Source organism: Pagrus major, chromosome 12 (assembly GCF_040436345.1).
Source record: "Pagrus major chromosome 12, Pma_NU_1.0".
NCBI classification, from domain to species: Eukaryota; Metazoa; Chordata; class Actinopteri; order Spariformes; family Sparidae; genus Pagrus; species Pagrus major.
Genome location: NC_133226.1, coordinates 7,711,026 through 7,734,625, shown reverse-complemented (window position 1 = coordinate 7,734,625; position 23,600 = coordinate 7,711,026). Strand labels below are relative to the sequence as shown.

Below are 23,600 nucleotides of genomic sequence, written 5' to 3'. Positions count from 1 at the left end.
TCTGAAGTGTTTACTACAGCCGTATATTTCAGGTGATGTCACTCAAGTCTGTGTCCTTCATAGAAAAGTACATAAAATGACTTTCCATCCACCTCCTTCTGATGTGCCCATCTGGCACTTTAACAGACTCAATTACACCAGGAATAGAATGTGAAATGATTAAATGAGTCTGGGGAAGCTATGAGAGTATTTCTCCCATAATCTGGGAAATAAAGATGAACACTGATGTCAATACAAAATGAGCAGCAGGAAAAGATTTCGTATTCTGGCTCCGGCTCAGATATTGCACCATCGTAGGGTTTTAAAGGAGCGCTATGTAGTTTTGGGGAAGAAATCTCAATGAGAAGAGAAAGATCTTCACTGACTGATTTTTATGCCTATATTAACAAACTCAGTACGTTTCACGACTGAATAAGCAAACTGACCTTTAAGGACAACACAACTTCATACTGTTTTACTTTGTTTATATGTGGCGGACCCTGCCACCTTTCTAGCTCCAAACAGTGTTCTGGTGACCTTATTTTCCTCTGAGAACAGCTTGTTTATTCAGGTATGGAAAAGATCAACATTTCTGAGTTTGAATTTTTACCTCACAATATTGTAAATATTCTAAATACAATTCTGAGTTTGAGTTTTCTTCTTCTGAATTTCTCCAAAACAACAAAACAACAAGTTATATGTATCCAAGTAAGAACTCATATCTATCCCCTTCAACAGGGTATAGAACTAAAGACTGAGCCGTGAACCGTTAAACAACACTTACTTCCTTGATTATAATGAAATTACATAAACTCTAGTCAATAATTTCGCATTTTTAAATCCCTGAATATGATACGACAGCATGTTTTGACAGCTTAGTGGCAGTTTTTCAGACACCAGCTGCCTTTAACCTGCTTTTACCAAAGCTGTAAAGGGGTCAGAGCTGTGTTACAGAGGTTATCACGCCATGAGAGCACAATTAAAACTATAAACGCCAGAGGAGAACAACACACAGACCTCGTAGGCAATGAATGATTAACACAGCCTGTCTATGTGTGTGTGTGTGTGTGTCTGTGTGACTGCTGCTAGGTTCAGGCTCCACAAACTTTCTGTTCCCTCTCACATTTGTTCCCATTATAAGGAAAAGGCCCCGGCAGAAACTTCATTACTGGTGTTTAAATGCATGGCGCGGCTCGGAGGGCTGAGGCACGAGCTGCAGCATTAACGTCTCATCCTTCCAAAGCTGCTGGAAGTCAGAAACACTTTGAGAAATCATTGAGTGCTGCTTTCTTTTATCTGTCTTTTTACACCCATCCTACCTGTGGCTCGGACACTGGCAGGTACTTCCGTTTTTAAAAAAAGCGCATCATTCCTCTTTTAGTCCTCTCGGTCCAACTGGTGCTGGTTCTGCTCCGTGTGCGGGCGCTGACTGGCTGTCTGACCGGCCCGCAGCAGGCCGGGCTCCTCTGTGGCGCTGGAGCTGAAACTTGAGCGTTTTTTTCTCTTTTAAAAAAAAAACAACCGCAGGCAACAGGTGTTCATTTCACGTACAGGTGACGGTGAGGCATCGACGCGCTCTGCTGCTCCCTCGCTCGGCTCCCCGCGGCGCACCCTCCCTCCTCTCCTCTCCTCCCCCCTCCTCCCACTCCTCCTCCTTTTCGTGTTCAAAAGGCTCGGACCACATTAAACACAGGTCCACGCTCACTGAACAAGCCTTTAATGTCGAAGCTTTAATAAAAGAGTGTGTGTCTGTGCAGGCAGCAGATAAAAAGGCGACTTTGTTTCAGCCCCTTAATCCCCCTGATGGCACCCAGTGAGGTGGTAACCACAAGAGGGTGTCCTTTACCTGGTGTTGGTGGCCAGCACCGGGAGGGAGAGGCACACTTGTTGGACCTTTGACTGCACACAGGGGGGGGGAAGCTGTTTAAATAGACTGTACTATAGATAAAAAGCTTTTTAGAGACTTGCTTTTTTTATTTGACTGGAGTAAAAGTCTTATAGTATCTCATATTAAATGTATTTAAGTACCAAAAGAACAATTTAAAGTAAAAATGATACATGTATTGACATATATGTGATGTGTTACACGCTGATCCCTCCTGTTTTCTGCCTATCAGTCAAGTAGCTCCGCCTCATATTTAAGGGAAGTGGAGGTGAAGGAGCTCTTTTTCTACAGACCAGGCAGCCCTGACCTTTTCAGATTGTCTCTGTCCTCAGTTTGTGTTTTGTTTTTGAGGATGGAGGTCTGATGGTTCTGTTTTCATGGCTTTGTTAGTTTAGTTGATGTGGTCTTTACTTACTTTAGGGAGGGAAGTTCTGGGTCCTGGCCCCCAAGATAGAGCCAACTGTTTCTGTTGTGGCCGTAACACATGTATAAACTGTATACCATGGGTGGTGACACTGTATAACAACCATCATTAACATTGTTTGTTAACAATGTTAATGATGGTTAAGATTGTTAACATTGTTACCATATACAACTATTAACTATAAGTGTACCATTTATTAATGACGGTTACAATCAAGTGTTACCGTATAGTCATACTTCAGTAAAGGTGAGGATATCATGTTAAAATATCACTTTGGTAGAAGTATAAGTCACCCATACCAATAGCACTTGAGTACAAGTCTTAAAGTATCTGATATTAAATGACCTTAAGTGTCAAAAAGTAATTTTCTGGCAATAAATGTACCAAAATATGAGACAATGTACAAATGTTCTCTTTTCTTGTCATATTTCAGGTCAAGTCTTTTAAAGGCCTTGGACAGGGGATTAGTTAAAAAATATCTTTTTGGCTAATTCTGGGATTTTTACTAAGGTATTACCGTGTGTATGTTTTTTTTATTACCAGTCTCTTCTTAAATAAACTAAAGAACTTGAGTAAATGTCCTTAGTTTAATTCCATCTATAGAAATGTGTAAGTATCATGAATAAAGTTTGTTTTGTGAGTGGTTAAATGCACAATTTACCTCCATAGCGTGCCGTCACAATCACATCCTTAGACAACTGTGACAAGAATGACAGAAACAAAACTTCAGATTCTACATCAGAACTCTACTTTTATTTCTCTTTTTTAATCAAGCAATGTATGTAAAAATACATATTTCTGATATTCAAAACCAAATGAATATGCACAAACAGCAATACTTAATACAGAAAGTAATACATTCAATTCAAAAATATACTGTTCTTCAACAAAGTAATCACTCTTTGGATAGTACTGCAAATATAATCCTTCAGGAGAAATATAGCCCCCAGAGATTCACATATCATACTGACTACATTAAATATTTGTTAAAGATAGACTATGAAACTGTGCAAAGAAAGATTCTCAGTAACCCGGGTCACGGACTTCAAGCAGTAGTAAGGTAAAGGCATCTGTGCAGTCTCTATAAAATGTGTCACCACTCATCTGAGGTTGGTTATCATGTCTTGACAGTGTGGTGAGTAGTCATCATGAGCAACATGTTGCTGTACTGTCACAGATAAGCAGCAGATGTGGCATCTTCTACTCGATGCAATCACTACAAGTGTTTGGTTGCTGTTGCTGGATAAATAAAGACTCTACGGTTTGTCGAGCTTTTGTGTTGAGGATGATACAACACAGCAGTGAGTAAACAACACAAAATTGTAAAACCGATAAGCAAAACCGCTAAAATGCTGAACGGCAATAAAAGTTTTGCTTTATTTGCTACGAACATTCAGAAACTCAAAGTAAACGTCAGGCAACAGTCTCTGATTGAACAGTGTGGCATCAGGAGCTGTCGTTTGGCTCAGTCGCCAAAATCTGGGATGTCGTCGTAGGAGTAACCCCGGTAACCCTTGGCGGCATAGTATGCGATTCTCAAATGATAAAATCCAGGAAGGAAAACCAGTAGCCCGATGATGATGACAGGAATGGTGCGGTCTGGATGCTGAAAACAACAACAACAACGACAACAACAACAACAAGCTGTGATGAGGAGTCACAGGTGGATATTTACTGACTGAGTCACATCTATTTACTGACAAACATCACATACTGGAATACTCTAGATGGAAATGAGATGTTGGGAGAAGCATCACAGAGTGCTTAATGTGCTCAGAAGGCTTTAACATATTTATCTACACATCGCCTGCCAGCTCGATGTAAACACCCTCTGAATGAAAAGGTTGTGCAGGAGGCACACAGGCTCGATGGCTTCGTCTCTCTGAGGTCTGGTTTCATGTAAATCATTCTATCATAAGTCATTTCATATACATAGCAGCTAACCACCAGGAGGCACAGGCAGTCTCTATCAACGCCAAGTCAAGTGTTTCATTTCACCACCAGATGGCAGTCTTGTGCACTGAGTTACTGCAGCCCTCTCCCTGTGGGTTTTAAAGGGTGGACTGCTGCATTGGCCATGGCAATGCGTCTATCATTTTATTGTTGAGCATTTAAACATTACATTTGTCTCACCCCTCATACAGTGTGTGTTGAGATGTATGTGAGGTGGGTTTAAAAGGGACAGTTCACCAAAATGACAAAGAAGTTACAAAACAACATTTAAATACACTGAAATGTGTGTTTTTGTAGTTTGACATAAATAAATCTTTCACAAGTTCACTTCCTGTGTTTTTGCATGCTTTCAACTGCATCTAGTGATCTTCATTAAAAGAGGTTGGTTCAGTTGTCATCAGTCACTTTATTGAGGTTTCCGTACTTCTAAGTCATGTGATGACAATAAACCTTATTCACACGGCAGCCATTTTCCTCTGACGTCATGTATGCTGGGATAAGGTTATGCTGCTGTGTTCCAGGCTGCAAGTCTTTGTAACATAGTAATGTAGGGAATCTGACAAATTGTTATCATTTCACCACTTCTAGATTGGTCAGCAACTGAAAAGATGATGGATAGTGAAATTTAGAGGGACATCAGGCCATATTTCAAAGTAAAACAACATGTTTTAACACCCATTAGCTAACGTTAGCATTCAACCACTTACTAGCTAACATAACCGTTTGATTACATCCAGTGTGTTTCTCTTCTAGGATTAAATGCATGTGTCCAAGATGTGCGCTGATATTTTAGAATTAATTTATAACTTTCCTATCGTTCTGTGTGACAGTATCAAACAGTATCATTAGCTAAGAAGTGGTTGAATGCTAATGTTAGCTAATGAGTTATCAATTTTGTTTCGCCTTGAAATATGGCCCAATGTAACTCCGGATAACATCCTTTGTGGTATCAGTTGTTGATCAATCAGGAAGCAGTAAAATAACAACAATTCCCCACATTTATACGACTTGTAACCTGATGCACAGCAGCATAACATTTTCCTAGAATTTGAGCTTACCACCCTGAGCATGATGTCAACAGAAAATGACCACAGTTTGAATATGGTCTATTGAGCTATCTACATGAGAGCACGAGCATTTACGATTTACATGAGAGCACAAGCAAACTCCTCAATGTGTAAGAATTACAGATATCTACTGAAGTTAGCATGCTAACCAGCTAGCCTCTGCATGTCCAAAAATCCTTCTAGTGGTGTAAACACTAACACTCCTCTGGTCCCCGAGCTCCCAGTCCGAACTGCTAGCTACACAGCTAACTGAGCTAACTGAACTAACTAGCTAACAGCAGCTACAGTTCGCAACACTTTGTGGTTACTGTGGTGATATGCTGACCCTATTTGTTTTCAGTATGAATTTGACAGATGGCCAATTCTTACATATCTAATATGTAGTTTGAGTGAAGGCTTAACTTGTTTTAATGTGGGCTTCATTTCCTTTCTCTTACAACTGCAATGGTTGACTGGGCTCAAAAGTTTTTCAGAATGCTAATTGAAGACCTTGACATTGGTCCAGTTCACCAGAAACACTCCAGTTCAATACACAAACAGGCACAAAAACACAATTACACTCTATAAAGCTGAAAACAAAAACTATTAAACGACAAATATTTTAAACCAAAACTCATTATTTGATTTTCAATTGCTTGTGCCCACCTCGTGTGGGCTAATTGGCAAGTAGCAGTTCAAATACTCTGATGCTGCCTTCATGTCAGTTCAAATTTTCTGCAAACACAAAGTGCAGACTGGAAAAAAACATTAACATTAACCTCCCACTGATCATTACAAATATAATGTGTGCAGACTCTTTTATCACCCACATGTAGGCATGAATTAAGGGAAGCTGAAACCCCAGCAGGGGCTCCACCAAAATTTGGCACTCCATGGTTCAAAATATCAAAATCATTAGTTATATTCAAACACGCAAAAAAAAAAAATATGGCCAGGAAAATCAAGAGCACAGCACAAACAAAAACTGGCAGCAAGGCAGGAAAATGTCAAGACAACTGTTCAATTACAGCTATTTAAAAGCAAGATTAACGGCATCGTGAGCGTTTTAATTACTGCTCGAGCTGACATTTTACAGGCTGTGTAAGCTTTCTTGATGGGTTTTCAAAAGTAGGGCTGGTCATCACACCGCAGTACAACAAGTGTTGAAAACTGTCAAGTACCAAAAACTGTAATAGAATGTCTGTAGAGCTAAAGTTCAGTGTGTAGGATTTAGTGGCATCTAGCTGTGTATTGATTGTGACCAACTGAACACAACTCATGGAGAACGTGAAATGTCGTCTCCAGAGCCAGTATTTGGTTTGTCCATTGTGGGCTACTGTAGAAACACGGTGGACCTGATCCCTCTGAATATATAAAAGGCTTATTCTGAGGTATAAACAAAACACAACGGCTCTTGTATTTGGGTGATTATAAAGAATTAGGATATTTTATTTTGCCAGTTTTGGCTTTGAGTTCAGCTTCTTCATGATTGTCTTTTTTTTGCTCATAGAAGACAAAGCTTTTTGATTATATTATCATGACATTTCTCATGGTACACACACACACACACACACACACACGAAGATGACATTTTCAATTGAAAAAAATGAAAGAGACATTGCAGTTTAGTTTTTGGCTCCCTGAGCAGTGCCAACTAATTCCATTATATTGTAGAGCAGGCAGACATCACCATGACATCACCATGACATCACCGTGACATCACCGTGACATCACCGTGACATCACCGTGACATCTCCACTCGGCCACTCACACCAAAACAATCTAGATAGATAAATAACACTATAGGTAAGAGAAAAAATATGTATTTTTGATTTCGGGGTGAACTGTCCCTTTAAAGTGAACAGATATGAGAGTGGTATCATATTTCTTATGTAACTCTCAACAAGAAAGCAAACAAGCACAATCCCAACATGTCAAACTACTCTTTTAACACCAAGATGCATCCAAGACAACCTAAAGAAAGGGTTGATTAATCAAACTGCCCTCAGTGGTGTATGAAGACACATTCTGGACTCATAAATGTACCAAAAATGTAAAGCTGCTCACACACAGGAGCAACATAAACAGAGATTTACCCTCCTACAGGAATTAACTCAGAACAGACAGGAGGGAGGGAGGCAGCTCAGACACAAATATTTCTGTCACAAATGGATTTTCAGGAGAATTCATTGTAAGAACAAGCCTGTCAGGGTATTTACTGTCAGCTTTAAGGCACCCAAGCATTATGGGAAAATGTACCACGCATGACAATAAGCTTTTTGGCAAATAACAAGAAATAGTTTTTCAATGTATACACTCGGGACACATTTTAGCTACAGTCTGGCTGTACAGACTTCAGACAAAATCTGGACCTGATACTCAGCAGTGCAATTTTGCCATTTGAACAGATTTTATGACAATCGACCAAACTCACCTCGACTTTTATGGTTCCTGACAGAAGAAGAGCTCCGAAGATTATCAGTAAGGAGCCGATCAGAAACAGGAATATTGCCAGTGCAATCGCCTTGTATGGGACCTTTGGGGGGCTTTTCTTGAACTGTAAAGTGTTCAATTGTTCGAGACAATGAACAGAGACAGAGACAGAGACAAGACGCTGATCAGACTTGTTCATTTGCAGCTCCTCAATATCTCCTCTGGTTAATCACAAAAGGATTTGGCACATTTCCAGGAATTCATTCATTCATTCATCGGGATTTAACTCAAATTAATTGCCTGTGTGCAAGTGAATGATTTACTGATTATCAGGCTCCTGCACGATCCATAGAGCTGCATGACACATCAGAGACAATGTCAGTAACCAGAGCAAAAGAACAGGTGTCTCACCTGTAGGTCTATGTAACCCTCGTCATCAGCAGCCAGTCGTGAATACTTGACCTTGTTGTTGGATGTTCCAGCACCCAACATATTGCTTCTAGCTGCCTTCATTATGGCACAGGAGCTGTTTGGACAGAGAGACATGCAGGGGTAATCAATCATCCATAATATCTCCACGGTAATCTCTGATTTCTGGCCCTGATCTTATTTCTCAGCTGTGTTCTGAAGGAATATATTCAGGGTTTTCCCTACAATTATAAGGCTTAGGCACAGCACCCAGGCTGTGTGGGCACCATGTAAGCCAAATGACATAAATCAATGTGGGGAGCATCAAAACTAACTCAATGGCTAAATGAGGAGCCTCAACCACAAACACTGTTGGGGCTAACTTGTTACAGTGTAATCCGTTAGAGTACTCGGATTACTTTTTTGTTGTAACGAGTAACTTAAAGGCGTTAGTTCTGCAATTCAAGTAAGACGTTATTTAGTAAGTTTTTAGTCTGTTACTGGAAAAAAAACTGCAGTCTTGTTCTTTCCTTTTGTTGCCACAAAAATAAAAGAAAATCCCTGAAGCATTTGCAGTTTCTGTCCTCCATGCTGGGCTGTAAAGACAGCTACAAAATGACGGTAGAGTCAATACACTCAAAGGTACATGTACAGCTGGCTACACACTGTCTGGACAATATAACCGGCATGCGCAGAGTTGTAAAGGGGTTTTACCTTAATTTTTGGCAACGCTAAAGTACTCTACAGCATAACTTTTCTCAGTAGAAAATGTTAAAAGTTACTTTTTAATGGCAGTAATCTTGTAACGTAATGGGTTAAAACAACACTAGCCATAACGCCTCACTACAATATAAACAGCTAGTCAAAAGTCTTATGATAGACAAATTTATAAAGTCTGACATAGGGCTCGGCGACATGACCTTGAAATAATATTGCAATATTTTTAGGCTATATCGTGATACACAATATATCTTGATACTATGAACTCTCTCCAGAAGCTTCATAACTTCATAAATGCTAGGACTGGGCGACAGAATCAAATATCACAATATTTTTGACCAAATACCTCAACGTTGATATTGTGACAATACTGGATGGACTACTGGTACTTTGACAAAACATAAACGCAATTAGATGGTTGATAAATAATGTTTGTGCTTCTACCACAGGTGAGCAGGTTATGTAGTTAAATGGTTTCTTTGTTTTTGTCTGTTTTAATTATGTTTATTGTTAATATTTCCAGCTTTGTTGTGCTGTAGATCCTGTGTCTGCACAGGCGATTTAATTTTTACAAATGACTGGATGCACTATGCCATTCCTGTGTCCGGCTCCCTGCCTGGCTAGATCTGCTCTTTGCAGCTCGACACAGCTTCGTTCTGCTTTTGTCAAAAAGAGGAGACGTTTATTTCCATAGAGCAGAGCAGAGAGCCACTTATGGGATGTTTCTCAATTGGCAAGCATTGTCTAGAATATCCACAGTCGGCTCTTGGCGCCCTTGTCGCAGCCCGAACACAACGCAGACATGCCTGGTGGAATTTGAGGTTAATTGGGTTGAGGCAAGTTTCGAAAATAGTTCTGAAAAGTACATCACTTTACAGCTATGAAGCCTTAAAAACAAAAGACAACAGTTACGTCATACCACAGTTTATTGATATAATATTGATATACTGGTCAGCCCTAGTCTGACATGTTTTGCCACTCAACTTTGCTTTGGGCATATGTAAGTTTTTTAAAAAATAACAAGACAACATCTAAAAAGGTGACTGTAGGTAAGTGAGCTCTTTGTATTTCATCAATGTTCATTCTCACTATTTAACCGAGGTCAAGATGGCCGAGTGTCTCTTTTTAACGTATTTGCTTGTGAAAGGAGCAGATGTTTGCAGCACACTGTCTGTCTGAGTGGTCTGGGGACTTTTTCCTCGACCTTCAAGACACCAATAATCACACGGGGGGAGAGAAATCACATGTCAATTATTTTTCGTGGAGAAAAATCAGTATTAATCTAATGCTCCTTTTCAGCCACGAGGGATACTGCTGTTCATAATTATATTTCATGTACTTATTCCAGACAAGCCAGTGATTATCAATAAAAACAAATGACTCATAATTTTACCAGATTATCACTCCACACAGAGAGAAGTGTGTGTGACTGAGCATGAGATCCGATCTTCCTCAAGGCTAAAGTTTTGTTTACGTTGGAGATTTTGGCTCTATGCATCGGTGCAATTGAGCCTCCCCGCCCCAAGGGAGAGTAAATCCATGAATAAAAACTGTTGTTCCTGCTTGAACAGAGTATGGAGGAGCTTTCAGAAACATTCTGTTGTGTTGCTAGCAGCTGTCACATCAACTCGCCACAGAGCCTCTGTGATGATCAGGAAGGCTCCAGGTTATAGTTGTTGCGAAGCTGCAGCACTTTGTGCAGCGAGGGAATACTGTGGATTTTACATAAAATGGAGGGAAGTGTTTACGACTTCTGGATGTCCCTATATTATGTGAGTAAGACAACAAACAAATGGGAGTATTTATCAATAGTCATCTGGATTGGTTACAGAGGGAGAGACACAACCTTCTGTGGAAATACCTACAAGATTGTTTGGATCATGTTGATTTTGTTGCATCTTGTTCTTTGTCTTCTGTTATTAATATATTTAGATAAAGCTGCTGATAAATGAGATGGGTGATAAACCATTATTAGGTGTCATAGTGAGTAGTTGGTCCACTAAGAGCCTCCAGAAGAGCTTCACTGCTACTTATTCCCTAATGTTTGATTATGCTGGGGGAGAACAGTGTCTAACATGTTGCTCCAAAATCTCCAATTGGTGTTCAATTGGCTTGAGATCTGGTGACATTATTTTCATACCATTCAGCATGGAAGCATCTGCATTTGACTTGTTTCTCTCCTTATTTATTCAGTTTTTTACTTTTTACTTGTGTTTAATTGTGCTTTGTAAAATGTAAAGCTGTTAATAAAACAGTTACTTGATTAATCAATCAGTTATAAGCTATCAAATTAATCTCAAACTATTTTGATAATTGATTTATCGGTTTGAAAAGTAAGACCTCAACCAGGCAAAATCATTTTGTCTGATAAAGGTCTACTACTGAAATGTTGCAAATAAATGACATTTTGCAAGTTAGACAGTGTGCAAGAAAAAAAATCTAAGTTTTCTGATTCCAGCTTCTTAAATGTGATTTTTTTTTTTTTCCTTTCTGGTTTCTTTACTCCTCTATGACAGTAAACTAAATTTCTTTGCGTTGTGGAAAAATCAAGACATTTGAAGAAGTTATCTTGGGCTTTGGGAAACTAATTTTCTGGCATTTTATAGACCAAAAAACTCATCAAATCGACAGATTAATGAAAGATGAAAATGATCTAGTAAGATTTTACTTCATATATAAACATGTATTATATATGTAGTATGGTTCCCTTAGGAGCTGCAGGTATCACTGAGGAAAATGAGGTCATGTCGTTAGTATAGGCTCATTTCTGTGATTTTGAGGGTTTGGACGAGTTTACATTCTGAACTTGTGTACAAATATATATTGTGTTTGAAAGACAAATTCTGATAGACTTGTGTCTTTAAATTTCATAGTTTTTAAATAATTAATTAACAATACAGTGTCTAGTGTTTCTACACCAGAACTAGGCAATACTGTGGCAGTGTGGGGTAGGATTAGAAAATAATTTGTGGACCATAAGGAAAGGGAGATAACAATTAATTTTAAATAAATAATTAAAAACTTAATTAAACAAAGAGAACAAGAGGAAACCAATCAGAATTAGTTTTTAAAACTCCTTGCAGGGAAACTACTGGCTGAATATGGATTAATGTCCTAAAATCCTGTCTACTCTGGTTCTCTTAAATCTGACTTCATGCATATTTGACATCTGTGTATCCTCACATGCTCAAACATTAGTTTTCTGACTGATTTGTGTAATTAATTAGCATTATGCACAGGTATTATTGAATGCAGTTACATAAATCTAAGGTATAGTATACTATATGACACTTCTTTTAAACTTTCCTGCAACTGTACCATGTGTTAATATGATGTCCCCTGAAGGTGTACACGGTAAAACACTGCTGAAGAAACCAGAGCAAACGGAAACAGTTTGAACCTAGGTCCTCCGTGTTGTTAATTAAATCAGTATTACACAGGGCTAATTACTGACAGAAAACACATTAGCAGCTTCTGTGTGTTGATAACATGTAGCTGAGGTTTTTGTCCAGCCAACAACTATAACTCATGCTCGCTGCTCAGTCACCCGCACGTTTCTTTGTTTGTACGACATGTCAGATAAACACTCCCACCTAGCCTAATTAGCTGCAGCGGAATTAGCTTAACGCCAGGCTCTCAAAAGCTAGCTAACATGACCCGACATGCAGCCAACACAGCAGTTAAAAGTCGTTTCTTCCCCCCTCTCCGCTCTTACCTTCAATTGAGTTATAAAAACACCATAAATGTCTCTATGCTGCGCACACTGCTCCTCTGCGCTGCCACATAACTCATAACTTGGAAAATCTACGTCAACTTCCTTATTTACTAGGATTGCGCATGCGCAGTAACCTCGCGTCCTGTTTCTTGTCCTGTTGAAGTCAGAGTGAGATGATTCACAGGCTGCAGGTCAGGTGTGTGCCACATCCTGATTGACTGCTGTCATCAAGAATGATAATGATCAGTGGTGTGATGGAAGAAGAATCCAGGTCTTTCACTGATGTTGTTATTGTTATTGTATTATTATAATTTGATTATTATTGTTATTAATGATCATTACTCTGAAGGCAGGAATTAAATGAGCAGGTCCAGGTTTATACCATATACCAAATTTAAAATAAATGTAAGTATAAGTTAATTTAGAAAATGTGAATATAAATATATCAATTGATATTTCTGCTTTAATTTGCGTCTCTATGTATTTACCTTTGTATTAATTCAACTATTTTTTACTTTCCCATTGAATTTTCCATTTTATTTATTAATCTATCCATATTTGAATGTATTCATTTACTTACTGTATGTATTTTCTTATTTATTTCTGTATTCTTCCTCCTTTCCTTTTTTAATGCCTACATTATTTTTCAATTATATTTTGGTGGATTTAATGGCATATGTATTTACTTATTTACTTATTTACTTGAGCCATTTATTTATTTATTTTATATTCTGGCGTTTCATTCCTCCCTTCATTTAAATGTCATCTAAATATTTTTCACATATTATACACTTAAAATTAAAGTTATAGTATTTAGTATTACAACTCTTAATCTGCAAAGTTTATAATAACTAAAGCTGTGAAAAAAGGCTATAATGGCATAAAAGATTAAAATGTACTGTAGGTCTATAAAAACATTTCCCTCTGAACAGTGGTGGAGTTTGTAACAATTAGAATAAAACACAAACACACAAACCTGTATTTAAGCACAGTAAATGGGTAAATATGCATAAGATACATTCTACCAACAAATTCTGATTAGTTTTTTTATGCCAAAACCTCAAGAATAACACAGAAAAGCATAAACCTGTTGCAATATTCAAGTCATTGCGACACTTTTACATTAATACAATAACAGAATTTAAATAAATTGTAAGCTACATCTTGAGCCTTGTCCAAAAGTGTTTCCTTCCCTGTCTTCACATCAGCAACACTCCTCTCCTCTCTTTCACTGCTTTTCCTGATTGTGATTGAAAAAGCAGCCCTGTCTTCTTCACATGTTGTTTCATCAAATAACAAAATGAACTTTATCATCATATAAACTATTGAGTGTTGCATGGTCTAATAGCCTGCTTTAAGTTTCTGTCTTGAGGATTTCTCGACAAATATGTCCAATCAAAATCCCACACGTACAGTCCTCAAAAAACATGTCACCCTAAGCTTTTTTCTTTTGTTAAATTTCCATTTCTCTCTTCTTTATTTGTAGCTCCCTACCTTTTACTGTAAACTCTGTTTTTCCCCCTCATACTCTACTGTAATCACATTCCAGTCTATTTTGTTGATTGCCCCTGCAGCTTTTTAGTTAAGTGGAAAGTAAATGGCAGAGTAATTTCAGAAAAAAAGATCCCTCAGTCTGAGCTTTCTACAAAGAGGAATCGCCTGTCGTGACAGTCAGTCAGATAATTAGTGGTAAACTGATGTGGAGTTCTGATGGCTGGTGCTATCGCTGTCGCTAAGAGCTGTGATTCTCCAAATAAATAAATACATTTATTCAGTATTTCCACCAGCTTTTTATTCTTTGTATGATGACACTTCAATTTGTGCAATGAAAGGATGACTCGCTCTTCAAAACCCACAGAAACTCCTTTGTATTTTTAAGCTCTGTCATAGAAAAGAGATTCACTGTGGCACAGGCGGCGGGTGAGGCAAGGGTAGGGAAGGCTAATATTGACCAAGGATTATTTTAATGACCAACAACAATATTTAGTTCATCACTAAACTGTCAATGATTCTTTCGAGTGTGGATCTTAATTAAAGTTGAAAAAGAAAGTCCACACTTATTTTTACCACAGGTTACACAAGCCACAGATGACAACTGAAAGGCTAATTAATACATGAAAGGTCAGTTAGTAAAGTGAATTACGTAATAATTAAAGCACTGTTCAAATTAAAGATGACGCCAAGTCAAGTGCTGTGTACCGTACAGTAATAAAGGATACAGGATCTTCCCTTCAGCACTGTGACATCAGTCTTAATTTGTAAAGATCAACAGATTATTGGTGTCATGACCTGACACAGAAGTTACATAAGTTACTGAACTCATGTAAGTGGAGTGGCTGTGTCATTTATGTACGTTAAAGGTGCACTATGTAAGAATTGGCCACCTGTCGAATTCATACTCAAAACAAACAGGCAGCAGCAGCATCACCAGAGTGACTGCTAACTGTCGTCGCAATTAGTTAGTTAGCTCAGTTAGCTGTGCAGCTAGCAGTCCGGACTGGGAGCTCAGAGCACCAGGGGAGTGTTAGTGTTTACATCGCTAGCATGCGAGTTTTGGACAGGGCTAGCCGGCTAACATGGTAACTTCAGTAGATATCTCTGCAACACAACACCTAAAGTCAAAACCATTTTTTCAAATTCTATTGACAATTGATTTAATTACACTCTTACATATTGCACTTTTAACTCAGTTATGTAACATAAGTGAAAAACAAATGACTCCTGATTCATGGTCACAAACAGAACCCAGGTCTTCAGGAGGAAAGCTCAGTGTATGACCTGTCCAATCATCCCATCCACCCCCTGACTCGGACTGTTCTTACTCTTTATACTACTGCACTCTCAAGAAGTGATGCTAGAGGTGGTACCTGCTGTGTCAAACTTGCGCTTTTGGATGCGGCCCTTCCTAGCATTGGATGATTGACCACCACAGGCTACACCCTTGCAGACACTTAATGCCTGCACCTGATTGGACGAGCGCCACTCGTGGGCCGTCCGCTCCGGGACTCCAAACCGGACCAACATGGCGGCTAGTTTGGAAACAAACTGTCACGAACATAGTTCACTGAAACTTGTTTCTGAAGACATTTTAGGCGAGAAATAAGCCATGTAGTTGCTAAATCTGTCTTCATTTTTACTCGACAGTAAGTTTCAGCCCTGGTAACCAGACATTTGAGAAGGTTTATTGAGAATAAGAAGTAAATGTGTTCACAGGGCCCCTTTGAGTATTAGAAGGTGTTGTAGTTTGAAAAACCAGTCCACCCTGTATACTGATGAGCAACAATCTGAGGTAGATGCAAGACTTCTTTTGTGTGGAGCTGAGAGCATAGCCAGCGGGTGAGGCTGAGGATGGGGAAGGCTAATATTTGACCAGCAATTATTACCTGTTTTAATGACCTCAGAGAGCAATGTTATTATGTTGATAGCTGAACTAAACTCTCTCTCTCTCCCTCTCACCATCCCTGCACTTGGTGCACTGGTGTCTCCTTTCTGTCTGTGGATTGCTTCCACACCCAAAGTTTTATTTTGAACAACAACCAAAGCCAGCGGGCTAAGAAACAAAACCAAGTCAGTTCTGTTTATCGATCAATCTCCCCCACTCTGTTTCAGTACGATGGACAGCGGCGCTTCAGGCATCACTGAGTGAGCCGATGGCTTTCTCTTTTTTTGTTTCCCTCTCCCTCTTTTTAAAATCATTTTTCCATCCATCCAAAATAGGCCAACAAGCGACTTAAGAAAAGCCTAACTTCAAGAAGGCAGGATCCGGCACGAATTAAACCCTTCTATACAGAATGCTTTCTCTAACAACATACTTTAATGATGAGGAAAGGCTGCTTTCAGTATTTTAAATGTTTCCATGCATGCAATATGTCACTGCAGCAAAAATAGTGGCACATTTAAGCAGCAAAACTAAAAGCTGTAGTTATAAACTTGACAGGACAGAGGAAACTCTCCAGAGTGAAACTTCTAGTGGCTGAAATAAACGCATTCAGACAGCTCTGATGGAGCCCCGTAGTTATCACGAGGACGGCTCTTTTTTGAACACGGATTGTGTGCGAGACTTTTAGGATGTGGAGAAGAACATCATTTAAAACAAGATTCTGAGCGATCCTGTCGGCCTGTCGAGACATGTAAATAATCAATGAAGTTAAGCTGCCGTGCCTCATGCGTAAATGCACACAGGGGATGCGCTTATGATTCCTGCTGGGGGATCGCTGCAGGTAATGTAATTAATATTTTCCTCATTAAAGATGTATTACTTCACCCAGCCGCCTCCCGCCCCTGTGCATCTGCATACTGGCAGTTCATTACTTTAACTGACTTTTACCCCATTATCTTGTATGTGCTTCAAAAGGCCCCACTGTCAGCAACACATTTCCACAAAGCAGCGATCTCCGACTGAAATTGGTTTCGTGATCATGTGTCAACCACTTATACTAACTGAGTCAATCAGCTTTGCCAGATACAGACATTTAGATTTGAAGCCGCTATAAACATTTATCAGTCTGATTTGGAGGAATGCAGTGTGTTCCAATCAGATCATATCTAAAATATTACTAATGACTGCTTCAGTGCTAAATTAATCTCAACAGCTTTTGCAGACTATCCACAGCGTTAGCCACCCTCCTCCAGGCAGCATTATGTCTATCAGCGGGAGTCAGAATTAGATAGGAAGAGGAAGAGAGTTCACACAGTTGGGGAAATACTGATACAATTATAAATAAGTTATCTTTATCTTTCCAACACAAGACACGAAGCTGCACAACTCACAGACGTAAGAGCTCCAGGTACAGCTCAAGCAGATTGTGTGCTTTTATTTACAGTGTGTATAATTAACAGGGTTTTAATAAGAAGACTAAGACTCTACACACGTTAGAGTCTGTAGTCTGTGAACAACGCTAACATCGCCAGCATACTCGTAGTGACAGTGCTAATATGAAGTAATGTTCATGGTTTATCCTTAGCACGCTAACATATACTTATAAACTAATTAGCACAAAACACAAAGTACATTAAGGCTGATGGAAATGTTTAGTTCAGTCATAAACCAAAGTGAAAGGCAAATGAAATGTTGACATGATGATGGTGTTACATGAAAAGTGCAAGCAGCCACAAGGAACTTTCATTTTGTGTTGGTTCTGGTGCCCCCTGTGGACCAAAGCTGGATCCACCACCTCCTGAAAATAAAGATCTTGATCTAAGATCCAAGGTGTGTTTAATACAAATTTTCTTTTTTAAACGAAGCTGCTTGCAGGATGCTCAGCTAGGCAGTAATGTACAATATCTATTTGTGTGAGATTAAAGGTGCAATGTGTGGGAATTGGCCACCCGTCGAATCCATATTCCAAACCAACCCAGGGCAGCATTTCACCAGAGTAACCACTAACTGCTGCTAACTGTAGCTGCCATCAGCTAGTTAGCTCAGTTAACCATGCAGCTAGTGATCTATACTGGGAGCCCAGAGCAGTTAGCTCAGGGGCTTTGGACTGTGACAGGCATGAGCTAGCTAGTTAGCATGCTTTGTCGCATTCTGTTGATAAGCTTAGTTAATCTTTGGATGTTTTTGACTAAAATTATTACATATTGCACCTTTAATAGCTGTATACTGAAACAAAATAACCTTTATTTTAGTACCTTTCATACATGTAAACTACAGCTAACAGATGCAGTTGCTTGGTAATGGCAGTTATGCAAGTTAAAACTGGCATGAAACAAACTGACCTTAAAGGACAACACAACTTTTACTTTGTTTATATGTGGTGGACCCTGCCACCTTTCTAGCTTCAAACAGTGTTCTGGGACCTTATTTTCCTCTGAGAACAGCTTGTTTATTCGGTTATGGAAAAAATCTGAGTTTGCATTATTACCTCACTAATATAGTCAATATGTAAATCAATAAATCATCTGATGATGATTAAGCTTTTCTATAAGCTTTATTTTTTACTTTATTTGCGTTCAATTGTTGGGATCTGTTTAGAGAGATTAGTCAAAATGATGAGTAGGAAGTCCCGGCCTGGATATCTGTTATCTGCCATCCAGATTTGTGCAGGCTACATCAGAGGCCCAGAAACATTGGCTGTCGACCCAAGAGTCTAAATCGTCATCAGACAACAGCCTGGGGGTTCTGAGATTGACTTGTGAGGATCCTTTATTCACAAGAACAAATCACAATAACTCCTTCACATCCACACCCACACCATTTTGGGAAGCCGCCGGCATTAATAAGAGTAAAAAGCATATGACTAGAGGGAACAGTTTGAGCCTGGAGTTGTCTGTCTGTCTTTATTGATGGCAGGAAACCAGGGACCTTCACTGAGAACTTGCTGTGCTCAAATATGAACTCTATACTATCATAAATAAGACAACACAGTTCAGACTATGTGCTACCTTGCGAGAAATCCAGACAGAACTGGGCAAGTCGAGGGGAAAAGGATGAAATGCCACGTACACCCCAAGTAACAGATCAGCAACATTTCTTTGTTTGTACATTAAATCAAAAAGTAAATCACCAGCCCCTCCACCACGCAGACAGTCATGAACAGTATTAAACTCAGGGAACAAACTAAAATCCAAGCAACACCAGAAAAACACTTTTCTAAGAGGTTTTACAAACGTCCGGTCAGCGATTTTGCCGGTATTTAAAAAACTCAGACAGTCCCAGACTTTCTTTATTGTTTAATAGCCAGTCAGATACATTTAATAAAAAAGATAGGATCAAGTGAACAGAAAGTCTTGAGGTACACAGAGCACATGCAGTGAACCATCTGTCAAATGCCCCGTGGCACTTTAATAACACAAAAACCTGTTTCAGTCACTGGTCATCAGAAAGGGCTGAAAATGAATACCAGACTCGTGCCAAGGTATGTCTGCTGCCATGGAAAACATTACACGGCCTGCACCAGCCTATTCTTTATATTCACGACATGTTCACTCTCTGCTCCAGCAGTCATAAAGAAGAACTCCTGAGATGAACACGGTGCCTCGCTGACTGTGGCAGAGCTGGCAGGACATGCTGTTCACCTCGACCGGCCCGTATCGTGTCTGCTGTGTTATATAGCTTCGTTCTGCTCAGTATTTCTGAACAGGGTTTCGTCTTGTTACCCTTAAAATGATGGAAATGAATAAAATAGGAATCATAAAGTAAATATATTATCTTAGGATTTACATTTTTTATGATGTCATATGGTCAACATTTCCTCAATTTCATGCCTTAAAAGGTGCGATATGTAAGAATTTTAGTGGAAAACAATTTTTAAAAAATTCAACAGAATGTGAAGACATAAAAGTTTTGATGTTCTGACATCTTTGTATTGTGTCGCAGAGATATCTACTGAAGTTAGCATGCTAACCAGCTAGCCCCAGCCCGTCCTGGTCCAAAGCTCCACTGTGAGGTGCAAACACCAGCACTCCCCTGGTGCTCCGAGCTCTCAATCCGGATCACTAGCTGCACAGCTAACTGAGCTAACTAGCTAATGGTAGCTACAGTTAGCAGTTTCTCTGGCGATATGCTGCCACTTGTTTGCTTTGAGTTTGAATTCAGAAGGTGGCTGATTCTTACATATTGCACCTTTAATATTATCACTGTTTTTACATTTGAAACTTTCCCTATTTTTCCAAGGTAGACTAAATATTAGAAACCCTTCATAGTGTAACACAAACATATTTAAAGCCACCAAAATGACCATAAACTCTGATCAACATCTCTCTGAAAGAGTCTCAAGAAAACCTCACCTGACTTTCCACCGGCACAGGGATGATTAATGACTGAATTAAAACTTTTGTGTGAACTTAACCTTTAACCAGTTTCGCATAGTCAAACTTCTCTCTACAGCTCTCAGTGAGTGTATCTGCTCATGCAGCAGATTTAAGTATCTACAGAGTGTCGTGTGTTCACAGTGTGCACAGGACATGTACGCATATTTGTGTGTTTCTCATGCAAAAGGGTTATTTTTGGCCACATATCTGCAGACTGTGTAAGTGTACAGTATGAATGCATCTGTAGAATCCAGTTTGTACGTTCATGCATGCATGTCTCTGGTGGTTTGTTTTACTGACATGTGCAAGTACTGTACACTATATGTTTGGAAGATATACATGTATTTATTTTCATTTATTTATTATGTCTACTAGTTTATTTAGTTCCCCTTTGAGCAGTGGTGGATTAAACTTTGATCAGCAGTTCTTCAATATGCATCAAGTAACCTGTTGTGCATGTACGTGAGCCTCATGTGAATACATTCACTTAATAATGAATGATTCATAATTGCAAGTAAAGGGAGAATCCACTGTTTACTGTAATATATATATATAATAACCATAACCATTTAATAACCATTAAACTTTAAAGAACTTAAAGTAGGGTTCATAAACAAATTAATAACTCATCTTCATTGTTATCTAATCTATATGCTTCTAATGAATCCTTGACAGTGACAACGTAATATCCAACCTGAGCAAACAGACCCAAACATGTTTGGACTGAAATAACCAGTTACCTGTTTACTTAATCAAATAAATGTAGCAACTGCAATATTGGCAGCAATCATAAGGCCATTCCTCAATTTGACTTAGCCAGGTCCCTGCCATTAATTGCATGCCACGGGCTGTCTTTCATTTCATTTCCATGCCTGGATGTCCCTCCTCTTGTCTCGACTGTTGATGTATCCATCCTGGTTGTCTGTCAACCCCCAGGGGCTTTTTAAGTTAATCAAACAAAAAGTGCTCATTTCAAATTCCATTTGCCCGTCTCTAAGTGCATCCCACGATTAACTGGACCCCCCCTATATCTTTTATTCCCAAACAAGTCCCCTGGTGTCTCCGGCATCCACCAGCATCTCCGCACAGGAAATCAAATTAGGATTGACATCGCTTCTCTGAAACCTCTACCTTGCTATGTCTACACAGGGAGTGAAAACAGCGTGTCGTACATTTGATGGATGTAAGTGCACCAGCAGTGTCTTATTAAAAAAGAGCTGTGGTATGAGAAGGCTGCACAGAGATGTGTCTGTTTCCTTGCTTAAGATTCTGCTGCCTGTGTGACAGCAAATTAGGATATTGAGCAGGTTTCTGAGCATACTGGGAAAATGATAATGCATGCCTGTTGGTCCCAGAGTAACAGGTGAAGGGTGATTCAGTGAAAGCATTTCAAAACTGCACAACATCACATGAAGCCTTTTCTGCTACCCAGTACCTGAGAAGTTAATGTTGCACGTCACCTTTTTATTGGCCATACGTGAGCAGATTGTAATGTGACATGAAAAATGAGACTTTCCCCGTCTCTCTCGGTTGCCCATTCAAGCCTGTGGACGATTGGTATCAGGTGAATGCTGCTGGACTGTGGATTTCTTCATAAGGGACTTTCCATGACAGTCCGAATGACTTGCCTTTATGCATGTCCTTCACTGCCCCGTCTCAGTACCTCTCTCCGCCCTGCTAAAAGAGAGCAACAGTAGCTAACGTTAGCTCAGAAATATAGTCCGCTAACATAAACTAACGACCGGCGTTTTGACATGGAAATTATAAGACCAATATTGCCAAAGCATAGAAGTACAATTTGTCCAAACAGTACAAAATTACAGCAATATAAGCATTGACAACTAGCCTATGCTTTGCTACGTAGCCACTCACCAACTATTTAGTTAAATTAACTTAACTAAATGTCAGTGCTGCATGTGGTACGTCTTAGTGATGTTGACATACATACTGTAGCTAACCAAGATGGCCGACCCACTCATGCATGCGCTACTCTGGCTCATTAATCTGCTTTACGAGCTAGCTGTTTGCCTTTTTGCTGCAAAACCAAAACAACTAGCTGTTGACAAACAAAACAATGAGTTAAAAGGGCCTAAAAAGCCAAGTTGGATGGTGATTCTTCATGGCTCATGCTAAACCTACAGAGCATTATCACCCAACTCTCCTTTTTAGCCTCTTTTAGTTCATTTTTTTTGTTTTTTCCCAGCTTGTTGCTACATGACTGTTCACCTTTTTGCTTCAAAACCAAAACAGCAACCTTAAAGAGGCCAAAAAGCAGAGTTGTGTCATGATTCTCTGTTGGTTTGGCATCAGTGACTCCTATCATATAACTCAAACAAGTCATCAAGTGTTAATATACATTTATTGATTATTTCAGATTAAGAAAAAAAAAAACACTGGATGCTGGTATGTCTTCTCAGCAAACTTTTTGGGTTTTTTCTCTAGTTGAGCGTGGCAAACAAATATCCATCCACTGCAGTGCTACTGCAATATCCCCCCACCACACACACACACACACACATACACACACCTTTCCCACAACCTTATGCCTCGAGCTTTTCCAGAGTGACTCAGAGGAAAAACAAAATCAGAAAGCCTCGGAGCAGTTAGCCAAGAGCTCCCTGTGTGCCAGGATACCAGCTTCATGTTTACACAAACAAGCTGAACCTTTAAGCCAAAAGTTAAGTTAAATGATAGTTTATTTGTAAACAAAATGAACAGAGCTGACATATTTATTGCAATATTTCATACATTACAGAAGATTAGAAATTGTGTAATGTTGTGGACAGTAGTAGTACGAGGACCTTTATTTATATAAAACACCGTATTAGACAGTGCTACATGGTATCTTTACTAATGTAAAAAATGCAATGAGGATTCTGTGTACCTTTTTTGCTGTAGATTGAAAACACAGGAAAATGGTGCATCAGCTGCTGATTATACATGCAGGAGGTCTTCATTAGGATTAAAGAGATAGAATCGCTATAAAATCAACTTTAAGACTTTAAGGGCTTTTGGGCATTGAGGTTTGTTTTACATTGAAAATAAGATAATAGCTATTTTCTTAAATGTCGATAAAATTTAAAGAGGGTGAACACGCTCGAGCTCCCGTGGTTTATGGTGAAACTAAGGAGTAAACATTAGCTGCCTTCTTCCAATTTGATGCCTAATTTCCCTTTCATTTTCCCAACCGGCGAAGTTGGAGGCAGCCATTATTGCTTAGCTAAGTATTTTAAAAGTTGAAGGAGTTCTGTAAATAGTTTTGTGAGTGTCAGGTCTCCTTTT

At 39.2% G+C, this 23,600-nt stretch overlaps 2 protein-coding genes across 2 annotated transcripts in view; both read right to left on the bottom strand.

Moving 5' to 3' along the window:
* Positions 1-1,511, bottom strand: part of igsf9a (immunoglobulin superfamily, member 9a) — a 68,218-nt gene extending 66,707 nt beyond the window's left edge. The window contains exon 1 of the mRNA XM_073477353.1: positions 1,299-1,511. The gene's annotated coding sequence lies outside the window, so the exon portion shown is untranslated. The remainder of the gene's footprint in view (positions 1-1,298) is intronic.
* A 1,502-nt stretch (positions 1,512-3,013) lies between these two features.
* Positions 3,014-12,689, bottom strand: tmem230a (transmembrane protein 230a). Its single transcript, XM_073478730.1, has 4 exons — positions 12,564-12,689; positions 8,132-8,246; positions 7,722-7,844; positions 3,014-3,894 (listed from the first exon to the last, which is right to left on the bottom strand). Exons 2-4 carry the CDS (start codon positions 8,231-8,233, stop codon positions 3,754-3,756), a joined length of 366 nt encoding a protein of 121 aa, XP_073334831.1. The 5' UTR covers positions 8,234-8,246; positions 12,564-12,689; the 3' UTR covers positions 3,014-3,753.
* Positions 12,690-23,600: the final 10,911 nt, after the last annotated feature.